This window comes from Bubalus bubalis, chromosome 3 (genome assembly GCF_019923935.1).
Source record: "Bubalus bubalis isolate 160015118507 breed Murrah chromosome 3, NDDB_SH_1, whole genome shotgun sequence".
Lineage (NCBI taxonomy): Eukaryota > Metazoa > Chordata > Mammalia > Artiodactyla > Bovidae > Bubalus > Bubalus bubalis.
Window position 1 is genome coordinate 123,493,097 of NC_059159.1, and position 18,686 is coordinate 123,511,782.

General features: G+C 45.1%; 2 protein-coding genes across 2 annotated transcripts in view; both read right to left on the reverse strand.

Annotated features, from left to right (window-relative positions):
* The window catches only part of FBXO10 (F-box protein 10), a 42,583-nt gene that overhangs the window by 15,694 nt on the left and 8,203 nt on the right, over window positions 1-18,686 (reverse strand). The window contains exons 3-5 of the mRNA XM_006063485.3: window positions 6,499-7,089; window positions 2,784-3,605; window positions 875-1,024 (exon numbers count right to left, since the gene is read on the reverse strand). Coding sequence (XP_006063547.3) covers window positions 875-1,024; window positions 2,784-3,605; window positions 6,499-7,083 — 1,557 coding nt within the window. The 5' untranslated portion in view covers window positions 7,084-7,089. The remainder of the gene's footprint in view (window positions 1-874; window positions 1,025-2,783; window positions 3,606-6,498; window positions 7,090-18,686) is intronic.
* Window positions 3,481-18,686, reverse strand: part of TOMM5 (translocase of outer mitochondrial membrane 5) — a 41,421-nt gene continuing 26,215 nt past the window's right edge. Inside the window, exon 5 of the transcript XR_006549994.1 lies at window positions 3,481-3,605. The gene's annotated coding sequence lies outside the window, so the exon portion shown is untranslated. The remainder of the gene's footprint in view (window positions 3,606-18,686) is intronic.

Sequence of the window (18,686 nt, forward strand, 5' to 3'; positions counted from 1 at the left end):
AGGCCACATTACCCCAGGGCCCTGGGGGTGGAGCCCCAATACATGGGAACACTGACTAAGCACAGGCCTCAGGGACCACCCAGGGAAGGGAGGGGGACTGTGGAAGGTGTAGCTCCAGGGAGCTTAGGTTTCCCATGAGGCAGGAGGCCACCAGAAGGTATACGAGCTATAAGGACCCTTGGAGGTATTTCTGCCAAACTCCTCTGTGCAAATGGGGAAAGAGGCCCAGGGTCATATAGTACGTTTGTGGCAGAGCCGGATCTGAAACCTAGCTTTTCTGTTTCCCAGTTAGTTGCCTTTTGCATAGTGGTTAAAATCTTAGGTTATAATAAATTATAATTGTTTCACTCTTCTAATTTACACCCTAAATACAATCATATATTTAAACCAAGAAGCTAGCTGTTTCTTTTCCAAAACTATTTCACAAAAACAAAGTTCAAGTTTGCTTTAAAGTGTTTCCTGCTGCAGGAGCTCCTATTCTTATTGGTTTCCAGATTTTCCCCTGAAGGATTTGGCAGATTCACCAGGGTAACCAAGTGTTTTTCAGGGCAGACATCATATCTTTATTCTTACTGAACTCAAAACCCACAAGAGCATATCAGGGCTGCAGGAAGGAAGGCCCTGTGAACTTCCCTGTCTGCTGGGTCCTCATCCTTGCTGGGGGAAGACTTCAGGGATGTGATTTATCCAAAGTCACCTTCAACACACGGAGGAAGAGACCAGAGTCACAAGGACCCACAGAGGAAAGGACAGGAATGACTTAAAAGCAGGAAGCAACGGGAATTTAAAATGGTAGCATTTGCTTAGACATCCTAGAAAAGGTTTCTGAGAACTATGAGCCACCCTGAAAGGGGCACCAAGATGGAGGCAGTACCAGAATGAGAGGGTTGGACTTCTTCCGGATGTCCACGCCGGCCTCCGCGTTGTGGCAGATGTTGTTGCCAGCGATCAGGCCTCCACCCTCCAACCGAAGAAAGATGCCTGATGCTCTGCAGTGGTGAATGTGGTTCCTGAGCATGATGATCTAGGCAGAGAAGAAACAGCCGTTCATTTTCTGGTCACAAAGGCTATTTTTTAAAACCTGCTCAGGGGGCACCTGAGTTTCCTCCTTCCTGTCTGGTCTGTGCAGATCTGCCCGACTCCAGCTCAGTTGCTCTCGCCATGCGCTCACAAGGAGGAAGCATCTCGACACCCTTCCCGGTTTGGTCCTGCAGCCTCTGTACCAACCTCATACCTGTTCTTCACTAAGCCCTGGATGGAAGCTTGGCCCTGGGCCCCACATCCACAGCCTCAGAGCAGGATGGAAGTGATGCTTAGATGAGATAGGATTAGGCAGGCTGCTAACTCCATGTGAAGAGTTCCCCAGAGGTCTGAGGGCACAGCTACTTTAAATGGAACCAAGTGCCAATCCCATAGGCACTTCTGCTGGACTTCACCTGCCTAAGGAAGTGCTAGAGGGTAAGGTAACTCACAGGCGCTCCTTGCCCACCTTCCCTTTGGCTTTTTACTTGTAAGACAAATACCCATTCTTGCCCACTCTGCATCTCTCTTAATGTATTATCTTGGGGTGGAAAACCCACTGGAATTCCAAACTAAGAGACAGTTAGAAATGTTGGTATAGGGACAGGGAAGCCTCTTTAAAACAAGATACCATAACCTGGCACACAGCTTATTAAGAGGATGTACTGCCACTTACACTTTCTTTTTATATTTAATAATTATATAAAAACTTAAAATGTATGTTTTTTTAAAAACTGTGTATTAATAATACAATATATTATGTGAAGGCAAATTGTGTACTAACAATTAACAATATATTACATTAGAGTTAAGTCCTGGGAGGGGTAAAGTGTAATGCAAGTACAATTTCAAGGAGATGCTTTTTGCTTATGATGGAGAAAGTTAGAAAGAGTATTGTTCCCACAAGAAGAATCTCTGAATCCATGAGAGCTGAGGTTGCAGGACCACAAACGAGCCTGGAATCTAAGGGAAAAAGGCACCTCCAAGGACATGAGATGGGACTACCTGCTTGTTTGAAAAGACACAGGTGCCATGCTAGCCAGAAAGAAGAGTTTGGGTAACTGTTTTCACAACTTGTTAAAAGCCAAGTGTGAATCAGTGAGAGCACAGAAGCCCCGGGAGTAGCTGCATCTATTCATTTCTCCACAGACCACGCCAGGTGCTCATGGAGAAAGGCTGAGGGCCGGACAAGAGGCCAGAGATGCCTCCCTTCTGCTGGGCACTTGGTGGGAAAGAACAGTCACTTTGGAAAAAGCACTAAGCCCCTCTTGGATTTCCCCCCTAATTTTCCCAGAGAACAAGCTTCAAGCAGCTGGGTGAAGAGCTGCAAACCCCGTGGCTCTCCTGGGGGGTGGTGGAAGACAGAAAAACAATAAACCCTTTATCCCTCAGGGATGTGGGAAGAAAATGTTTTGGTCTTGAGGGTTAGAATTCCCCTCCTAGTGCATGAGGTGAGGCAGGACCACTGCAGAGGGCCCACTGCCAAGGTCCTAAACCCATGGACACACCTACCCAAGACTAAGGATGAATGGGGATACCAGAAACTCCTTACCAGGACAGCTCTGCCTCATTTAAGTCAGATGATGGACATGAGGCAAGTGTGCATTATAAGCTTAAGAGATGATGACTTTTTAAAAAATACAGACTAGCTCTATCCAAGCCCTCCAGCATACAACCACTGAAGCCCTCTCACCACTCAAAAATCATGTTCCTGGTGACCCAGTGAGGCCTCATGGGTCTGCACAGTAAGCCTATGACAGCACCTTGCTATTATGTATACACCGCACCGCGTAAGTCAGGTTCCGGAAGATGTTTCCTTCCATCTTGGCTCGGCCGTAAGAGCAAACAAAGACACCTCCCTTGCCGTCCCGGAAGAGGCACTTGCGGATGAGGCAGCCCTGCACGGAGCTGGCCAGTGCCATGGCCTCCCTGTCCTTCTGCAGCTCCTGCTGCAGGGAGTTCAGCACCAGGCAGCTGGGCAGCTGGATGGAGGCTCCAGGCAGCGGTGGGCCCAAAAAGGAGCCCCCCAGGACCGGCCGTGGGCCCTGCACTTGGTAGGACAGTCTGTACGTGAGCTGGTCCTCGTCCTCGTCCTCACCACTGGGACTCAGGCCTCCATCGCTGCTGTCTGGGGTCCGGGCCACCCTTTCCCCATTGCTGCCCACCTCTGCCTCCTGTGATCCAGTCCTGGGGGAGCCAGTGGTTGGGCTTGTGGGGCTCTGGCTGCCCTCAATGACAATGCCACAGGTCCTCGGGCTCCAGGCCTGGTCCCTGCTCTCCAGGTCAAGGGACATTAAAGAGTCCGAGTCCTCGGTGGGGAGCACGCCAGGAGAGGACCTGATGAGCCCTAAGAGGTGCGTGTAGGCCCAGTTGTTCTCTGAGGATGGGTGGCCCTCGACAGTCACTGAGTTGTTTTCACTGCCCACGAATTCACAGTTTTCCAGGACACACAGGGGCACGTTGTGCAGAAAGACATGAGTGTTCTTGAAGGAGCAAAACTTCACTTGGCAGGTGCCTGGGCCGTGGACCTGGATGTGCCCATTCTCGAAGTTGCAGTTGTCAAACTGGACGTGACCTGAAGTTGTCTGGGGGATGAGAGAGCGAGAGACAGTGTGTGTAACAGGGATAAGATCTGTTTTGCTTGTCAGAGCTCTGACTGCTCCAGAGGGGGTGGCACCTCGAGAGGCCTTCAGTCCTGCTGGTCACATTCCCTTCCCCACAGCGTGCATGTCTGCCAGCCCCGGAGGGACTGGGAGCTGCTCTGCATGAAGGAAGCTGCCTGCCCTTCTCTCCCTCCAGTCCCAAAGGGCGGGGGCAAGAGTGGAGATGGAGAACGGCAGAGAAGTTCACTCTGCAGCAGGGCCCTTCCCCAACCCCCCAAATCTCAAGTAAATGCTACCAATGTTCATGAAGCACTTAGAATAAGGAGTGTGGGGGTGACCTGCAGAAGGGGGAAGATGCTGAATGCTCAGAGGGATGATGGGGGAAATGGAATCGACACGTTAATACTGGAGGTGAACCAGGAAACTATCACTCTAGGGATGATTAGAAATGATGGGGAAGCTTCCAATTTCCATAGACCCAGGAGCTGGCTGGGATGCAAGCCCAACTTTACCAAGCCCTCTGATGGGTAAGGGTCCCATATGGTGCCTCAGTTTCACAGAGACTGTGTCCCATCACGTAGCACTTCTCTGGGTCTCACCCTCCAAAGCACTTTCCATTCACTGTCATCCTCCCTTGGTCCTGCAAGCCAGCATTCACCTGAGCCTGCGGACTGCAGCTCGCCAGAGGCCAGCCTAGTGTCTGGACTCAGGACGGAGCCGGCAAAGTAGGAGGGCTGACAGAGGCCAAGGTGGCCAAGAGGGGCTGTGCCAGCAGTGGGAGGCCCCAACACAGGTGCTAGGAGTCTGCGTGGGAACTAAAGCTGGTGCCCAACTAGAGCTGGAGACAGCAGGCTTGCCACAGCCCACAGCACAGAGGCTAAAGAGCGCGGGGCTCTGAGGTCTGGCCACAGGGCCCAGCTCCCAGCTCTGCCTCTCCCAAGGGTGTAACCTCAGGCCAACATGTCACTGCTCCAAGCCTCAGTTTCTCTGTCTACAGTACAGGGCTCACAAGCTAACAAAGCACCAGGAATGGAGCCAAGCACAAAGATGGCATGTGAGAAAAGCCAGCTATTATCACCATGGAGAGCAGAGTCCTCTGGGGCAGGGGAGTGCTGAACCCCACGGCACAACTTACTTGAGCCCTCAGCTCTGCAGGCCTGACAGTGAGGCCTGGCTGCTCTGTATTTCTGAAGAACTGTTTCTGGATTTCACACCACGTTCCATGAGATGTATGTGAACCATAAAAGGAGGGAGTGTCCCATGATCCTGTTCAGTAATCCTTGGACAATTTTACATTCTCCAGCAGTGATCTCCCTTGAGAGCTTGTCCCAGAATTTAACTCCCCTCAACCTGTCTAGTTCTTCCCTAGGGCTAACCTAACTTTTTCTTGATGCAATTTAAGTCTATTTTCTCTTACTTGGTCCTCTCTGTAGAAAAACACTGGCTCTCTAGAGATGCAAAGCCACTGCCAGGTTTCTCCTCAAAAGTCATATAAAACAGCTGTGAAATCATCCTGGCCTTGGCATTTTTTCAGGCAGGGTGATTCTGGCCCCTTGTCCTGTTGTTAGTTAAAAGACAATCATAGACTGAGCACTAATATATGCCAAGAACTGAGGCAGGAAGTGGGCTGAGCTACAAAGACATCTATGGCCAAGACCTACCCCTTGAAGATCTGTGGCTACATTGATGAGGGGGAAGCAGAGGCTGAAATGAACATCTTACTCTAAGAATAAATGTCTATGAAATGTGAAGGGTATAGAAATGAACAATTCTTCTGGGTCTGTAGATCAGCAGTGGAAGACCTCATCAGTCCTTCTGAAATGTTGTAGGTCTAATTAGCAAGCAGCCTTTCAAGCTTCAAGGAAGACAGTACAATGTAATTTCAAAAGTGCTAGGCTCAAATGCCTAGATTTGAGGTCTAACCTAATTATCCACTTGAGAAAGTTACTCAGTGTCTCTGAGCCTCAGTGTCCCTCATCTGTAGAATGGGGACACATCTCCTCTGTCTACCACAAGTTTGTTGTGAGACCACTGATGCAAAGTCACCTATATTATGATTACAGGTTTTGAACCCTAGTTCTGTCCCTTACAAAGTCTGAGACGCTTGCTAAGGCTCTGTTTGCTTGTCTGTAAACCCAGCTGACACTACCCTTCTTAATCATGCTGTAAGGACATGCCTGGCACCCAGTAAGTGCATCATAAATGACTGGTGGCATAAATATCATTATGAACCTGACAGATAATCTGGTTGTTACTGGTAGAATAGTGGTGGTGTAATTTTTGTTGACAAGGTACAAAATCCATGCACTGTAATCAGTTTCTAAGCAATGTAAAAGCTGCAGCCTGTTCTGCCAGGAGCTACCAAAAGCTACCGTGCTTGTCTCTGAAAACAACTGCTCTGTTCCTAGAAGGAATATGTTGTTCTGATATTTTCTGAATCTCTCTCCAGTCACTCTTGGCAAAAGCCAGACCTTCCCTGACCCTCCCCAGAGTGGGGCTAACGTGCTGAAGGTCCCTGGCCTGCAGAGCGTCCCCTCTTTGGCCATCTCTCTGGGAATGTTGCCTGTCACCATGCGGCATGCTCCTAGAACCTGGCTTTCCCATCTGGCTGCTGTACCTGTGGCCCCAGTTGGTCCAGTTTGGAAGGGAAGAAGTACAAGGCAATTTTGACCTCCAGTGAGGGAACAAAGCAGAATGTAGATCTTTACTGATCCCCGTGCCTCCTTCTCAACTGCTGTAGAACTCAGAGGACTGTGTTATAGGAATAATGACTGAACTCTCAATTCCAACAAAAAAGGGGTTACAAACCCACCGAGAAGAGGCCAAGACTCAGGGTCAGGCTGGGAGAGGCCATCCATCAGAGGTGGACACCCACCTTAAACATGAAGGGTGAGAACCAGGCTGGCATGAAGACAAGGTTACACAGGCGTGTGGTTGAGCACTGCTGGTCAATGCTGGCCAGCAGGGCCACTTCGCCTAGCTTCCCGTGGCCTACAATCTCCACAGGCACCTTCAGGATGATTTCACCTTGCTCTTCATGCAGACCTGGGAACAGCAGGATTCGGTCAAATAGGCTGGACATGGCCAGGGCACTGCCTAGGCTGTGAAACTCATGGCCTGGCCCGACACTCAGGGTCCGGCGCGTCCTCCTCCGGCGAAATAGAGAAAAGCAGACAGAGGTCTCCAAGATGGCAGCGTTCTTGGTCCAGGTCTTGGAGGCAAGGTAATGCTGCTTGAAGGCCTCCCTCCAAGACTCAGGCTCCACATCGGGCTGGTTGGGCCAGTTGGGGTGGCGGCACTCAGCACAGCCCAGATACAGCTGCCGCCAGCGAGTCCTGTCGAGACTAAGGATCAGTTCACGCCAGGCCCTGCACACCAGGCTGCAGCGGCCCAGGTCTGGAAGGGGCAGGTAGGCCAAGATCATACGCCACAGCTCCAGGGGGAGGCCGCCAGCCTCCATGGTCACCTGGGACACAGACACAGAACAAAAGAGGTTTTTGTCTACCCTGCTTATGGTCCCCTTTCTTAAAATATCCCCTGACATGACAGAAATACAAAGGATTGTAAGAGGCTACTACAAGCAACTATGCCAATAAAATGGGAAACCTAGAAGAAACGGACAAATTCATAGATAGGAACAATCTTCCAAGACTGAACCAGGAAGAAATAGAAAAATATAAAAACAGACCAATCACAAGTACTGAAATTGAAACCATGATTAAGAAACTTCCAATAAACAAAAGTCCAGGACCAGATGGCTTCACAGGCGAATACTAGCAAACATCTAGAGAAGAGTTAACACCTGTCCTTCTGAAACTATTCCAAAAAATGGCAGAGGAAGGAATACTTCCAAAATCATTCCATGGGGCCACCATCACTCTGATATCAAAACCAGACAAAGATACCAAACAAAAAAAGAAAAGAAAACTACAGGGCAATATTACTGATGAACATAGATGCAAAAATCTTTAACAAAATACTAGCAAACTGAATCCAACAACATATTAAAAGGACCATACATCATGACCAAGTGGGATTTATCCCAGGGATGCAAAGACTTTTCAATAAATGCAAAACAATCAGTGTGATACACCACATGAAAAAATTGAAGGATAAAAAGCATATGATCATCTCAAAAGATGCAGAAAAAGCTGCTGACAAAATTCAACACCCATCTGTGGTTTAAAAAAAACTCTCATCAAAAAGTGGGCACAGAGGGAACTTACATAACTCTACATAACAAACCCAAAGCTAACATTGTCCTCAACAGTGGAAAGGTGAAAGCATTTCCTCCAAGATCAGAAACAAGACAAGGATGTCCACTCTTGCCACTTTTATTCAACACAGTCCTTAGCCACAGCAATCACAGAAGAAAAAGAAATAAAAGGAATCCAAATTGGAAGGGAAGTAAAACTATCATTGTTTGCAGATGACATGATACTATACTTACAAAATCCTAAAGATACTACCAGAAAAATACTAGAGCTAATCAATGAATTCGGTAAAGTTGCAGGACACAGAAGTCTCTTGCATTGCTATACACTAACAACAAAAGATCAGAAAGAGAAATTAAGGAAACAATTTTATTTACCATTGCATCAGAAAGAATAAAACACCTATTAATAAACTTACCTAAGGAGGTTAAGGGGCTTCCCTGGTGGCTCAGACAGTAAAGAATCTGCCTGCAGTGCACGAGACTTGGATTTGATCCCTGGGTTGGGAAGATCCCCTGGAGAAGGAAATGGCAACCCACTCCAGTATTCTTGCCTAGAGAATCCCATGGACAGAGGAGCCTGGTGGGCTACAAGTCCATGGGATTGCAAGAGTTGAACCTGACTGAGCAACTAACTTTTAATTTTATAGGCAGAGTACATCATGAGAAATGCTGGGCTGGATGAAGCACAAGCTGGAATCAAGATTGCCAGGAGAAATATCAATAACTTCAGATATGCAGATGACACCACCCTTCTGGCAGAAAGTGAAGAGAAACTAAAAAGCCTCTTAATGAAAGTGAAAGAGAGTGAAAAAGTTGGCTTAAAGCTCAACATTCAGAAAACTAACATCATGGCATCTGGTCCCATCACTTCATGGCAAATAGATGGGGAAACAATGGAAACAGTGAGCGACTTTATTTTTTCTGAGCTGTAAAATCACTGTAGATGGTGACTGGAGCCATGAAATTAAAAGACACTTACTCCTTGGAAGGAAAGTTATGACCAACCTAGATAGTATATTGGGAAGGCAATGGCACCCCACTCCAGTACTCTTGCCTGGAAAATCCCATGGATGGAGGAGCCTGGTAGGCTGCAGTCCACACATGGGGTCTTGAAGAGTTGGACATGACTGAACGACTTCACTTTTACTTTTTACTTTCATGCATTGGAGAAGGAAATGGCAACCCACTCCAGTGTTCTTGCCTGGAGAATCCCAGGGACAGGGGAGCGTGGTGGGCTGCCGTCTATGGGGTCGCACAGAGTCGGACACGACTGAAGTGACTTAGCAGGAGCAGCAGATATTATATTAAAAAGCAGAGACATTACTTTGCCAACAAAGGTCCATCTAGTCAAGGCTATGGTTTTTCCAGTAGTCATGTATGGGTGTGAGAGTTGGACTATAAAGAAAGCTGAGCGCCAAAGAATTGATGCCTTTGAACTGTGGTGTTGGAGAAGACTCCTGTGGGACTTGGACTGCAAGGAGATCCAACCAGTCAATTGTAAAGGAAATTAGTCCCAAATATTCATTGGAAGGACTGATGTTAAAGCTGAAACTCCAATACTTTGGCCACCTGATGTGAAGAGCTGACTCATTTGAAAAGACCCTGATGCTGGGAAAGATTGAAGGCGGGAGGAGAAAGGGACAACAGAGGATGAGATGGTTGGATGGCATCACTGACTCAATAGACCTGAGTTTGAGTAAACTCTGGGAATTGGTGATGGACAGGGAGGCCTGGCGTGCTGCAGTCCATGGGGTAGCAAAGAGTCGGACATGACTGAGTGACTGAACTAAACTGAACTGAGCAACTAAGACATGCAGACATACACACAAGGAGGCAAAAGACCTGTGCTCTGAAAACTACTGGATCCTGATGAAAGAAATTGAAGATGACACAAACAGATGGAAAGATATACCATGTTCTTGAATCAGAAGAATCAATACTGTCAAAATGACTATACTACCTAAGGCAATCTACAGATTCAATGCAATACCTGTCAAATTACCAATGGCATTTTCCACAGAACTGGAACAAGGATTTTTAAAATTTTCATGGAAACATAAAAGACTCTGAATGGCCAAAGCAATCTTATGAAAGCAAAATGGGGCTGGAGGAATCAGGTGCCTTGATTTCAGACTATACTACAAAGCTACACTAATCAAAATAGTATGGTAGTGGCACCCACAAAAAAAGAAGTATAAACCAATAAATCAAACAGGACAGAAAGCCCAGAAATGAACCTAGCACCTATGGTCAATTAATCTATGTCAAAGGAGGCAAGGATATATAAGGGAGAGATACAGTCTCTTCAATAAGTGATGCTAGGAAAACTAGACAGCTAAATATAAAAGAATGAAATTCAAACATTCTCTAACACCATACACAAACTCAAAACGGATTAGAAATCTAAATGGAAGACCAGTTGCTATACAATTTTTAAGAGGAAAACACAGAACACTCTTTGATGTAAATCACAGCAGTATCTTTCTGGATCCACCTCCTACAGTCATGAAAATAAAAACAAAAATAGACAAATGGGACCCTAATTAAACATAAAACCTTTTGCACAGCAAAGGAAACCATAAACAAAATGAAAAAAAAAAAAACACTCAAATAATAGAAGAAAATATTTGCCAGTGAGGTGACCAACATGGGATTAATCTCCAAAATATACATACAGCTCATGCATCTCAGTATCAAAAAAACAAACCCAATCAAAAATGGGCAGAAGACATTTCTCCAAAGAGGACATACAGATAGCCAAGAGGCACATGAAAATATGCTCAACATCACTAATTATTAGAGAAATGCAAATCAAAACCACTGTGAAGTATTACCTCACACCAGTCAGAATGGCCAACAGCCATCATCAAAAAGTCAACAAACAATAAACGCTAGAGAGGGTGTGGAGAAAAGGAACCTCTCCTACACTGATGGTGGGAACATAAATTGGTACAACCACTAAGGAGAAGAGTATAGAAGTATCCAGCAATCCCAATCCTGAGTGTATATCCACAGCAAATTGTAATTAGAAGAAATACACGTACGGCAGTGTTCACTGCAGCTGATAAGTCTCCCTTGAGGAGTTCTCTGAGCTCAGAGAGGATTGCCTTTCACGCAAATGTCACATTCTCTGTTGTTCCATTTGGCATTATTTACTATATCTTTACAACATTAATCCATGGGGATCCATGCAGCAACAGGGATTTCTATAACCAGGTAACACTTAAAAATATATATATATTCCCACAAGATTATCTCAATATACACAGAAAAAGCATTTGATAAAATCCAACATCTATTCATAATAAAAAAATCTCACTAAGGTAGGTATAGAAGGACTATATCTCAACATAATAAAAGTTATTAATATTTATGGTAAACCCACATCCAACATAATAAACAGTAAAAAGTTGAACAGTAAAAAGCTGAAAGCCTTTCCACTAAATTCAGGAATAAGACAAGGATACCCACTCTCACCACTTCTATTCAACATTGTATTGGAAGCTCTAGCCACAGAAATCAGATAACAAAGAAAATAAAAGGTATCCAAATTGGAAAAAAGGTAAAACTGTCACTATTTGCAGGTGACAAGATACTCTCTCTATACAAAGTCTCCACATAAAAACTATTAGAGTAAATGAATTTTGCAAGGTAGCAGGATATAAGATTAACACAGAGAAATCTGTTACATTTCTTTATACTAACAATGAAATATCAGAAACAGGAAGTAACAACCCTGTTTAAAACAAGGTCAAAAGCAAACAAAAAACAATTTAGGAATAAACTTAATGAAGGAAGTGAAAGACAGGTATGTTGAAAGCTATAATACACTGATAAAGGAAACTGAAGATGATTCAAAGAAATGGAAAACTGTCCAATGCTCTTGGACTGGAAGAATGAATGCTATTAAAATAGCCGTACAACTCAAAGCAATCTACAGGTTTAATGCAATCCCTATCAAAATATCTGTGAAAAATTATATTTTTCACAGAACTAGAACAAATAATCCTAAAATTTATATGGAGCCACCAAAGATCCAGGATTGTCAAAGCAATTCTAAGTGAGTGCCAATTCTGAGAAAAAAGAACAAAGTTGAAAATATAACCCTTCCAGACTTCAGACTATATTACAAAGATATAGCAATCAAAACGGTATAGCACTGGCATAAAAACAGCATCGAGACCAATGGAGCAGGCCTGAGCGCCAGAAACAAACCCACACAGCTGCACTCAAGTTAGCTTATGGCAAAGAAGCCAAGAATACACAATGGAGAAAGGACAGTCTCCTCGACAAGTGGGGTGAGGAAAGATGGACAGCAACATGTCAATCAATGAAACTAGAGCACTCCCTCATAGCACATACAAAAATAAACTCAAAATGGTTTAAAGACCTAAAGGTAAGACATGACACCATAAAACTCCCACAAGAGAACACAGGCAAAACATTCTCTGACATAAATCATAGCAATGTTTTCTTAGATCAGTCTCGCAAGGCAAAAGAAATAAAAGCAACATTTAGCTTTTGCCCAACAAAGGAAACCATCAACAAAATGAAAAGACAATCTACAAAAGGAGAAAATATGTGCAATGTGGCTGACAAGGGGTTAATGCTCAAAATACACAAACAACTCATACAACTCAATATTAAAATGAAACAAAAACCAAAACTACCCAATCAAAAAATGGACAAAAGAACTAAATAGACATCTCTCCAAAGAAGACATATAGATAGTCAACAGGCACATGAAAAGATGCTCAACATTGCTAATTATTAGAGAAATGCAAATCCAAACCACAACGATGTATCATGTCACACAGTCTGAATGGCCATCATCAAAAACTCTACAAATAAAAAATGCTGGAGAGGGTGTGGATAAAACAGAATCTTCCTACACTGTTGGTCGGAATGTAAATTGGTGCAGCCACTATGGAAAACAGCACGGGGGTTCCTTAAAAAACTAAAAATAGAGCTACCATATGATCCTTCAATCCCACTCCTGGGTATATATCTAGAGAAAACTTTAATTTGAAAAGATGCATGCACCCCAATGTTCACAGCAGCATTATTTACATTAGCCAAGATAAGGAAGCATTCCAAGTGCCCATCAACACATGACTGGCTTAAGATGTGGTGTATATGGAAAATTCTTGGCCATTATGACTTCCCTGGTGGCTCAGACCATAAGGAATCTGCCTGCAATGCGTAGACCTAGGTTCAGTCCCTGGGTTGGGAAGATCCCCTGGAGAAGGAAATGGCTACCCTCTCCAGTACTCTTGCCTGAAAAATTCCATGGATAGAGGAGCCTGACAAGCTACAGTCCATGGGGTTGCAAAGAGATGGACACAACTGAGCAACTATGCAATATTACTCAGCCATTTGCAGCAACATGGATGGACCTAGATAGAGAATATCATACTTAGTGAAGTAAGTCACACAAAGACAAATATATGATACCACTTACATGAGGAATCTATAAAATAATACAAATAAATATATACACAAAACAGAAATAGACTCACATAGAAAACAAATTTGGAGAAGGCAATAGCACCCTACTCCAGTACTTTTGCCTAGAAAATCCCATGGACGGAGGAGCCTGCTAGGCTGAAGTCCCTGGGGTCGCTAGAGTCGGACATGACTGAGTGACTTCACTTTTACTTTTCACTTTCATGCATTGGAGAAGGAAATGGCAACCCACTCCAGTGTTCTTGCCTGGAGAATCCCAGGGATGGGGAAGCCTGGTGGGCTGCCGTCTATGGGGTTGCACAGAGTCGGACACAACTGAAGCAACTTAGCAGCAGCAGCAGCAGCAAACAAATTTATGGTTACCAAAGGGCAGGGTTGGGGGGAGTAATTTATGGGTATGAGATTAACAAACTATCATACTATACATAAAGTGGGCTTCCCAGGTGGCGCTAGTGGTAAAGGACCGGCCTGCCAATGCAGAAGACTAAGTGACATGGGTTTGATCCCTAGGTTGGGAAGATCCCCTGGAGGAGGGCATGGCAACCCACTCCAGTATTCTTGCCTGGAGAATCCCCATGGACAGAGGAGCCTGGCAGGCTAGGTCCATAGGGTCACAAAGAGTCGGACACAACTGAAGCAACTTAGCACTCAGCACTCATACATAGAGTAGACAGGCAACAGGAATTTACCATATAGCACAGAGAACTATATTCAGTCTCTTACAGCAACAGAGTGGAAAATAATCTAAAAAATAAATAACTAAATCACTCTGTATACCTGAAACTAACACAATATTTTAAACCGACTATATTTCAATTTTAAGAAAAGTATACAAGTTTTGCCCTCTCCCCCTTTTCTTTGTCACTGGGTTTTCTGAGCCATAGAATTAAAAGTAACAAATGTTCCCCAGGGCTTGTGCCTGTAAATAACTGATAACAACGGGAATCTGTTTAGATGGGAGGGAGCAGGTCCTGAGGCAGGGCTCAAACTGTTCCTTTTAAAATGTGTTCCCAAGAGTGTGAGAACTCAAGGTTTCTGTGAGGTCCCTACCTAACCACACTGGAGGGATCCACATGCCCCTGGGCCACCTGAGTGTCCCCAGTCTCAGTAGGGAAGGCAGGGGCCATTCCCCTGGGGGATGAATCCTATGAAACCTGGCTCTCAACAAGTAGACTCTCTCCCTTCCTAGCCCCGTGACTTGAGGCAAATCCTTTAACATCTGTGAGCTTGTTTCCTTATCTGTAAACAGGCTCACAATGGCTATCTTGCTATCCTTCATGAGGATTTTGAGAATTTCCGAAGGAAAATAAATCATTTATTCAACAAATATTCATCAATTGTCTAATATTGTGCTAGGCACTGTTCCAAGTACTAACAACCAGTAAACAAGACCTTCAGGGACAGAAAGTACATTTAAAAAAATAATAACATAAACGCTGAGAAGACAAATAAAGCAGGCTAAGGGGTATATGTGTGTGTGCCCACGTCAAGGAAGGTCTCCAAGGAAGTGACATTTGAACAGAGACCAGAATGCCATTTAAAGCTATGGCGTGAGATCACTAGAGAGAGTGAAGGTGACCAACGCCTCGCCAGCCTAACATCTAAATGGCATGAAGTGGAAAAGGACTTGATAAAGGAGAGACTGGGAGCAAACACCCTGAGAAAACCATACAGAAATCTGGTCAACGTAAGGCACCGGAACTGAAGCGCTGCTGTGCCGTTCAGGCTGCCACTGCTTCCAAGAGGGTGGCGCTGTGCCATTTAGATCACTGCATATCATGACGGGTCAGCAAGTTGGGGTCAGGAATAAAACCTCTAGTGGCATCTCTGCAGCTCACTAATGCTCTTGGGAGATGGAGTGTGGGGTGGGTACAGGGGATGGGAGGAAGTACCGAGTTACAGCATAGGGACTACCCGTGTGAGGAGCGAGGCAGCACATGCAGACGCAGGGTGGCCAGGTGACGCAGCACCTGAACACCTGCTGTAGAGAAATTCACTGCAACCAATTAGACAATCTCTGCCCTCAAGGAGCTTATCGTTTTATTTAAGGCTTCAACATACGGTCTGTCTCCCCTGAGTAAAATGTAAGCTGCTTTGTAAGCTGCCTAGAACCATGCTTGGCCCACAGTAGGTGCTTAATAAACACTTACTGAATGAATGAATGATCACTATCATCAGTTATCTGGTGTACAGTATTAGAACAGCCTCAGCTATAGAATCCACACTTCGAGACAGATCCTTGTGGAATTAAAAAAAAAAAAGAAAGTAAATAAAACCCAAGTATGTGGTCAACATTTGCTACGTATAAGACTCTGTGGTAAGTACTATGAGAGAGTCAGAAATAATGTAAAGACCTCACCCTCAGGTCTGGCAGGAGACGAAGCTATCACTACCACCACTTCCCCCACCCCCCAAAAACCACAGTGCAAGGAAAAGTGATCCGTGCCATAAAGAGGGAAAGCCTGTGCGCAAAGAATAAAAATGTGACCCCCTAGCTGGGGGAATCAGCCAGTCACAAGAGAAGGCAACAAAAACAGCAGGAGCTACTGTTTACTTAGCATGACTGTCTGAAGGGCACACCATTAAGCACGTTTCATGCGTTATTTCCTTTTATTCTCTCAGCATCTCTTCAAAAGCCTTACAACTCAGAATGTTGTTTCTAGGACCTATAAGAACTGGTTAGAAATGCCAGCACTTGGGCACCATTGCATAACTATTGGATCAGAATTGGCATTTTAACAATTTTACAAGGAATTCGTATGTACTATATGCTTAAGCAGCACTGATTTAAAATTATTATTGTCTTTATCTTATTCATAAAGAAACTAAGTGAGAGAACTTAGGTGACAAATGGCTTACTCCAAATTACTCTGCTAGAGAGCCGCAGAGCCCCCTTTTGAAGCCAGACCTTACCCCAATGTTTGGGTTTTTAATCATTAAGTTTCATGGAAGAGCTGATGTCAGAGATACGGGGTGATGTTGGGGCATCCAGAGAAAAGATGAATGGGGACTGTGGACAGAGGAGAGGGTCAGCCAAGCCCCCAGGCAGGAAATTTTGGCTGGGCTTCCCTGGTGGCTCAGACAGTGAAGAATCTGCCTGCAATGTGGGAAACCTGGGTTTGATCCTTGGGTTGGGAAGATCAGTTGGAGGAGGGCATGGCAACCCACTCCAGGTTTCTTGCCTGGAGGATCCCATAGACAGAGGAGCCTGGTGGGCTATATAGTCCACAGGGTCATAAAGAATCAGACATGACTGAGCGACTAATCACAGCACAGAGGATACAGGAAGAAACTCAGTCTGGCTGAAGCTCTAGGAGTCTGAAGGGGTCACGGAGAAAAATCAGCTGGTTCAGTTCCCTGCAGAGTTTTTGATAACTTGAGGGCAGTAAGGAGCTGCCGTGAGTCCCAGCACAGATGGCCCTACCCATCCTGAGAAGAGTCAGACAAAAAGGGCCCAACCAGCTTCCAGTCGGGGTCCGCCTCTCCCCCACCAGATGGCCCTGAAGGTGGGACTCAACAACCCTGTGCTCCTGTCCCACGTTTGTATAATGAAGAAAATGCACCTGCTTCCTACCTAGGGGAGGCCCCAGCAGTAGATCAAAGCGGTGGGAATTTTGCTTTTAACAAAAAAGCAAGGGAAAAGAGCCAGGACAGTTCAGGATTCTAGTATTTTCAAAGGAAAAACGAAGAAATTCTCATCCCCTGTTCTGAAGCGTACTAAATACAAACTGTATTAGTTGAGGAACCATAATAGGTTAATGATTTTAGACTTTTCTTCAAATCAAGTACATTTCCTAGAGCTTTGTTGATCTTAGTTTGAAAGTACACAGAGATTGAAATACAGTGAACCATGAAAGAGCTCCCCACACATACCTACACTTACACATGTACACACTTTACTGGAAAAGGAAACAAAGCTTAAAACCTTGAAGATGACAGATCTCATTTGGGCTTTTTATCATTTCTTCAAACCTCAGTACTCTTCAGCCTGAGAAACAACCAACTGTTTCTTACTCTCCGCTTTGAAATTTGATGACACAGACAAGAATTCTGTGTTCTGGCGCATTTACAGGGCTGAGTGTGGCTGGGAGCTATAAGGACCCGCTTTTTCTCCTTCAATGCACTGCCATTTATTCTCACCTAGGAGAGTGCACTGGGTCAAGGAAACCCAAAATCTGGATTTGAATTAGATTCTAGTTCACTGGGTGACCTTGAGGGGGCAGGGAAAGGTTGAGGGCTTACTAAATGCCAGGTGCTTTTTATATGCCATCTCAGTAAGCACTTCTAACCACCTGAGAGGTGGTAGTCTTCTCACACCCGATTCCAGGAATAAAGGTTATTCCATCTTTTATTCAGCAAGCAGTACAGCTGCCATTCCCAGCCTGGACTGAGTCCAAAGCCCCTGCATCCTAGTTTCCTTCCTAAGGTTCTGGGGTTCCTAACTTGTGCCATGATGGTAAAGGACCTTCTAACCTCACCATTACACAAAACTCACAGATCATGAAATAAGCATGAATTTACTCCTGCAATTATTATTCATTAGAGTATCACACAGTGTCTGAGCTGGATGTGACACAGCAAGACTCAGTTAGGAAGCCTGGGCCAAAGATTTAGGACCTCAAGCCAGTATTTGTGACAATCAAGGCACCTGTGCCCAGCAGCAGCCCTCTGGTCAGCAGGCAGCAAGTGTAGCAGCAGGAGGAGGAATGAACAGAGACCTTCAACCGACTCCAACCAACCCAGATGTTCTGGCGGCCTCCCTATGGCCTCCTCCCAGGCGGCTTGGTCTGCGGAGGAAACAGATCTTATGTCTCTTTCTCACCACCTCGTGCCTCTCCCTCTGCCACATACAGCTTCCCAGAAATTTCTCTTCAATCACTCTCAGCTTGAGACAATTCCACACCAAGTGATTATTATTTTACACCCGAGATCACATGTTCAATGGAGTCAGAACATCTGGGTCTCAGCTTCCTCATCTATTAAAGTGGTGGCAGGGGTGGGGGGCTAGATAATAAAACCCTCAGGAGTTGTTGTGAGACTACAATGAGACAATGAATGGAAATCACCTAACATTGAGCCTGACACATAGTAAACACACAACAAATAGTGATGAATTCCCTGTTACTGACTCTTTCCTTTCTCTAAATTCCTTTCTCTTTCTGTACTGCCTTTGAATCAACCCTCCAACTTCTTAGAAAAACAAATCATAGTAAGTGATGGTTTTCTGTAGTCAGATAAGATACAAGGAGAACAGAGATGGAGTGGAGGTCACAGCCGCCCTTCCTGGCCTACAAAGCAGACAGTCCCACCAGGCCGAGCAGCGGGTGCAGAGGATTCCTATTGCAACTGAGCTACCTGATGCCATTTGATGGCAAAGAGAA